Here is a 6000-nt window from a genome sequence, read left to right as displayed (position 1 = left end):
CCAGAGGAAACAAAGAGCGGAAAAGAGGAAGAATCGAGAGACAAAGAAGCAATACAGGAGAGGATGAGATGGGCTGAGGAAGAGAGGGGTGCCTGCAGGAGCCCATGAGGACGTGCATCACATGGAAGATGTGGTAAAAACGCCTGAGCGATCAGTCGGGTGATTGCCCGTTTTTCCCTTGTTATATACACGTTAAGGGATTAATGATTAAGATGCCACAAGGCTTTTTTTTCCTTTTTGGAAAGGCCTAAAAGCCTTTGGCAGTGTAAGAGAAAGGGAATGGGATTTTATGAGTGGGAGTTTGTCAAGGTATTGGACTTGAAAAGTTGATTATTAGTCCCAATCTTATATTTGGTGTGTGGTGGGAATTAATAGTGGGATTTCGAGAAGAAGTTCCATCCCTCCTAAATTATTATAGGGGACTAGGGAAGAGATATGTGAGAATTGGCCTACTTAATTCTCTTTCGTCTTTCCTCCTAAACTCACATGTCCTCCAACCAAAACCATGGATTATATATCTCCGACCCCTCAAACTCTCATTTCCTACAACTAAATCCCTCCGACCAAACGGATTGTAAGGCCGTATAGTATTAATTATCATAAGTCCTTACAAACACACTCATATGAAAAATGTACATCGAAATTCATGTTTCTTCTACATCAACCGGTGGTACATCATGAGCAAAATTCTTGGGGTGCCAAAGTCTTCTTCCTTCTACGCTAGACTTGTATCCAAAGACTAGGCAACTTGTTCTTTTCTTGTAGTGGGCCGCGGGATGCGGGAGCTGGCGGTCCGACCGATGATACAAGAGGGAGGAAGAGAGAGACGTGCGTGCATCTACAGGGGAAGAAGAACCGCGAACGGTTGGAGGAAGAAGATGCAACACTTTTTTTTTCATTTTTGGGTGACCAAGGGGAAGGCGGTCCCCATGATTACGCACGTGCCGTCAACTCTGGTGTGTGCAGTGGAGAAAGCTATAGGTGCTCCGCCGCCGGCCGGAGGCAAACGCTCAGACGCTTACACACAGCCAATAACGCCGAAAGAGTCCGTCCTGTAAGCAACTAAGGCGCTGTTCGGCAGTCCGCCCGCTTCATAAAAATTGAGAATCTTGGAAGTACTGTTTCGCTGGCTCTGCGCTTTTTAAGTAGAACTCCGTCAGCTCCGGGAGCGGCCTCACGGAGCGGAGGGGCTCCAAACAGGCCCTAAGCTATCGATCGGACGCATGCATGCAGCTGCCAACTTACCTAACGACAGAAATCAGCTGCTGTTAAAACAGACACGCCTACACGGGTAACACGGCACAGACGCGCTGTTGGCTAACGTATCCGAGTTGTATATAATCAGCTGCAACCTAGATCGAGTGGGTACGAGTCGTCTAGTCTAGGTCACAACAGCGGTCGTCGTGCGTGTGATGTTCGCCGTCGTTGAGTCCCAAGTCAAAACACACGTACAGTACGTACGTAGTGCATGCAAATTAATGCGAACACACCACGGCCTAGCACGACAAACCTAGGACGCTAGCGCTGTTGCGCTGGTGACAACTATACTGATGTTCACATGACATGCCGCGTGAAGACCCCGGCCAACTCCGGCGAGCTTCTTTCTGGTATTTAGTCCTACAACCGCAAGTCTCTCTCTCGGCTCTCGCCATGGCCAACCTCAACAACGCTTCGTGGTCCAGCGGCCTCTGCGGCTGCACCCACGACGTCCGCAGCTGTAAGTTAGTAATTTTAATTTCCGCATTCCCTTAGAGAAAAGGTGATGACCGGCCGGCCTAACAGTAACTGGTGTGGTGCGTGCAGGCTGCCTGACGCTCTTCTGCCCGTGCATCGTCTTCGGGAGAATCGCCGAGATCGTCGACAAGGGAGCCACATGTAACTCTTCCTTCATCTAGTTTTCATTTATCTGTAACGAGGATCGAATGATCTACCACTAACGATGGAAACGACCGATCAGCTTGCTGTAAGAGCGGCACGGCGTACACGCTGCTGGCCACGGCGACGGGGCTGGGCGGCTGCCTCTACTCCTTCGGCTACCGCTCCAGGCTGCGGGAGCAGTACGGGCTGGAGGAGAAGCCCTGCGGCGACTGCTGCGTCCACTGGTTCTGCGAGCCCTGCGCCCTCTGCCAGGAGTACCGCGAGCTCCAGACCCGCGGCTTCGACATGGCCCTCGGTATGTTCCGTCCGTGAAGCTTGATCATGGCATGCACGGCGGCGGCATGTTAACCTGCTTTGTTTGTCTGTTGGTACGTGCAGGGTGGCAAGGGAACATGGAGAGGATGGGCAAGAGCGGTGCGACCGCCGCACCGCGGACGCACCAGGGGATGACTCGCTAGCTAGTGTGTCCGCATGCGCCGCTCAATCAAACGCATGCATGCATTGCATGCTCAGTGATAGCTTCCAGTTCAAAATAAAGAATGTCAGTCTAGCTACACCAGCGTCTGCTTTTGTCATGTCGCGAGTCAATTTTGTCTTTGTGACCGATCGATGTGTGTGCCTTGCTGTTGCAAGGGTCGTTTTTCATACCTCCACCCCCACCATGTACCTGTGATGTTTTTGAAGACATTTGAATCAGACCATAATGATTACTCGGTCACAGCATAATGCTTTAAGAGCGACTCTAGTCGGGGATCATGCCGGGAGTTGGTCCACGGGACGTTAAACGGGCAGGCTAAGTGTCCACACTAGTTAAACTTGTGTTACTGTTTCTTTAGCCTGTTTCTTGTTTAATTGCCATATTCTTGCCTTGCTTGCTTTTGGAAGTTTATGTGAGCTCGCTACATGCAAGATGCAGGACAAGCCCAATCCAAGGATGCCGAGAGTGTGAACTAGGACTCTTTGTCCCAACAGTCTTCCTTTGGCCCTGTTTGAATCCATGGGTTAGGGCTAGTTTGTGTTAGTTTGTACTCAATTAACCCAAAAATATTCAAACAAAAGGGTTAGTTTCGGTTAGATGCATCTAACCTATCTAAAAAGACTAACCCACCCAAGAGGTGTTTATTTGGGTTAGTTCTCCTCAGGACCATTAAAAAAACATTTTTTTTCTCTCGCTCTCGCAGACCCCTTCCCATTTCCTCAAAGCTTCTCGTCCTCTCCCTCCCTCCCTCTCGCACCGCCCGTGAAGGCGACTCGCCGTATCCATGCTCCCGTCCGCCGCCGTAAGCAGCCTCGCCCTATCCTCCCGTTCCAACCCCCTCGTCTCCCCACGGCCCGTCCGCCGGCCGGTAAGCAGTCGCGGCTCCTTGCATGGCCCGTCCCCGTCGGCCTCGGCCAACGCGGCTCCTTGCGCAGGGACGGCGGATTCGGCCGGCGGGCTGCGCAAGAGGCCAGCGCGGCTCCTTGCCGGGCGTGTCGCTCTCGGCCAGGGCTCACTCCGCCAGCGCAAGGAGCGCCTGTGACCTTCCGTGATCTGATTCGCCAGCATAGTTCGTGGCGGTGTTCGTTGTTTGCTCTGCTCTGTTTCTACTTGATGTTGGAATCGATATACTAGTGCCAAGAATGGAATGCAATCACGTTACCCTCAATTCATCTGCAATCTCTTGCTCAGTTGATTTCTATCCTGTGTAGTTTCCATCACCTTCCATGTGCTGTTCAGATGACCTTCTGTGATATGCCTACAATTTGTTCTTTCAGTACTAGGCAGTGTAGGTGTTCTTTTCTGAACTTACAGGGAAATCTCAGACGACTTTTGGTGCAGGCAATGGACGGAGACGACTTCGACGTGTGGGGTTCGCAGCCGTCAGCAAGCGGCCCCGCTACCCACACCGACATCAACCTCAACTCCCAAGCGCCGGCGGCGGAGGGGTTCTCGGGGCTTGGCCTCTATGGAGACCTCCTCCAAAGCAACGACGACGAGGTCCTCCCTGGTCGCAGGAGGGGATCCGGGCTCCTTCCCTATCGCCCACCCTACGCCCGGCGACTGAACTTTGGCGGCTCCTCGTCGATGGCAGCCGGTCGTGGAGGAGGAAACGGTGGTGTGTTACTCGGCGGGTCATCGTCGGGGGCAGGTGGCGGCATGCCAACTCGGGAGCCGCGGCACCCGGCCGCCGTAACCGGCGCACCAACACGGCATTCAGTGACGGTGGCGGCTGCCAACGCGTACCCGTCCGCCGGACACCGAGGGCGCCAATTTGTAAAGATGGTTCGTTTATGTCAATTGTGAGCGGGGGGAGACCATACAAGAGCCGGCCACACCAAATCCGACGGGAAATAGGGTTCAAAGTAGCCAAATGATTGAGAAAAGGAATTTATTATTGATCTAACCTTGCCATTCAAACATCTTTTTGGTTAGAATTAGTTCAGGGTTAGTTCAAGATTAGAATCTAACTCCAACCTCTAACTGAGTTAGAGTATCTAAACAGGGCCTTTGTATTGGAGTCCCGTCTGGTCGCGCTTTTCGTTGTGTTTCACCGCTTCCGCCACTAGTCGTACCCCCATGATAGGTCATTCAAAGAATAATGTAAAGAGCATAGTTGCTCGAGTAGTACCACCATACTTCGCAAGAGTATTGTATCATAAGTCTTTGTGGTCGTAATACTTCAATATATGGTGGTTTATTCTATATCAAGCTATACAGTGTTTCAGAAGACATAGGTCCCTAGGCTGGAGCACGAGGCCTCCGGTTTGATGAATCGGGGTGCCACAATTATTGTCGCATGAAACTCTCTATTACTTAAATAATGAAAAAGGCAAACGCTTGGCCTCTGTTGATAGAACACGAAGTCACATGCATGGCAAGTGTGTATTGCAAAGGCAAGCGGTTGGCCTCTTTTAAATGAACCGTTCAATGCGTGCTTTGCATGCTATGTGCGGCATTCGGGTCATCCAGTTTCCTACAATTATATTACTTGCATAGTAGAGTAATATACAACCGTTACCACGTTGAGTAGCAAGCCAACAAGAAGATGCCAACCAACTAGCGTCAGAGTGTCCGCCCGTGCTACATAGTAGTGTTCTTCCAGAGAACGAACCACCCACTTGCTCACAAGACTAGCCAACCATGTTACATGGCGCGGGACAGGAGCGGCAGGCCATGAATGAGGTAGGGAGAATCCTTGATATCTCGTCTCCTTGATTTGATACCACCGCGCTTGACTCTGATTGATGCAACGACGCATCACGTGAGCCTGCCTCCCATGGTGACTACGACGCGTCTGACTCTAGCTAGCATAACGGCACACCACTAGATCCTACCACGGTGACCACGATGGGAACATCACTGTGAGCACACATGATTGTGAGCGTCAGTTGCGTGGCTTAGCTCTAGTTCTTTGCTTTTACGCTTGCTGCTGCTTACGGGCAGGAGGGGTGTCGTATGTCAGCCTCAGAATATCATGTCGAAATACTCAACTGTTTTTCTTATCCACTTGAAGGGGGGAATGAATCACACTTACTTCGGTGGTGTAAAAGGTACATGCCTGAAGCTACCACTACTAATCATATTTGTTCATATCACTAGAAAAATACCATAGCAACCACAGCGAGGACCGCGTCGGACAAGTAGATGCTTGAAGCCACCGTTGCCTAGCTGCGGTAGGAGATCTTGAGGGATTTCGGCTCACGGTGCACCCCACTGGGAGCGGTCGGCAAGGAAGCGAAGGAAGTGGGCTCTCCATCTGCTCCCCAACAAAGAGCCTTCAATGGTGGAGTTACCGCAGGTTCAATCGTCGTCGGTTGTGTGTGTGTGTGTGTGTGTGGGCGACAAAGAGCCTTCAATGGTGGAGTCAGTACTACCGCTGGTTCAATCGTCCCCCACCCCACCCCAGATAAAGTAAGCTCTGTCGTTGTCTCTTTGTCCTGCAAACAACTTTGTGGCTCCCTAGCCGGCTCTCGTCCTTCAATGGTGGTTAGGGATGTCCAACCAAAGCTATTTAGATATAGAAGATTTGCTGAACTGAGCTTGTCTCCATTATGGATTTCTGTTTTTCTTTTCTACTTCTAGGCTAGACTAGATAGGTCTGTACGTAGACTATGTAAAATTTATAAAGAAGAAAATGTGGA

At 51.0% G+C, this 6000-nt stretch overlaps 1 protein-coding gene across 1 annotated transcript; it reads left to right on the top strand.

The window, feature by feature from the left end:
• The first annotated feature begins 1432 nt into the window (after positions 1-1432).
• LOC125506582 (protein PLANT CADMIUM RESISTANCE 7-like) lies at positions 1433-2596 on the top strand. The gene is made up of 4 exons (XM_048671370.2): positions 1433-1717; positions 1804-1875; positions 1958-2173; positions 2257-2596. Exons 1-4 carry the CDS (start codon positions 1564-1566, stop codon positions 2334-2336), a joined length of 522 nt encoding a protein of 173 aa, XP_048527327.2. The 5' UTR covers positions 1433-1563; the 3' UTR covers positions 2337-2596.
• Positions 2597-6000: the final 3404 nt, after the last annotated feature.

Source organism: Triticum urartu, chromosome 5A (assembly GCF_056163025.1).
Source record: "Triticum urartu cultivar PI428250 chromosome 5A, HENAU_Tu73, whole genome shotgun sequence".
Lineage (NCBI taxonomy): Eukaryota > Viridiplantae > Streptophyta > Magnoliopsida > Poales > Poaceae > Triticum > Triticum urartu.
Note: the sequence above shows the minus strand (reverse complement) of the source record. Positions and strands in the feature narration are given on the sequence as shown.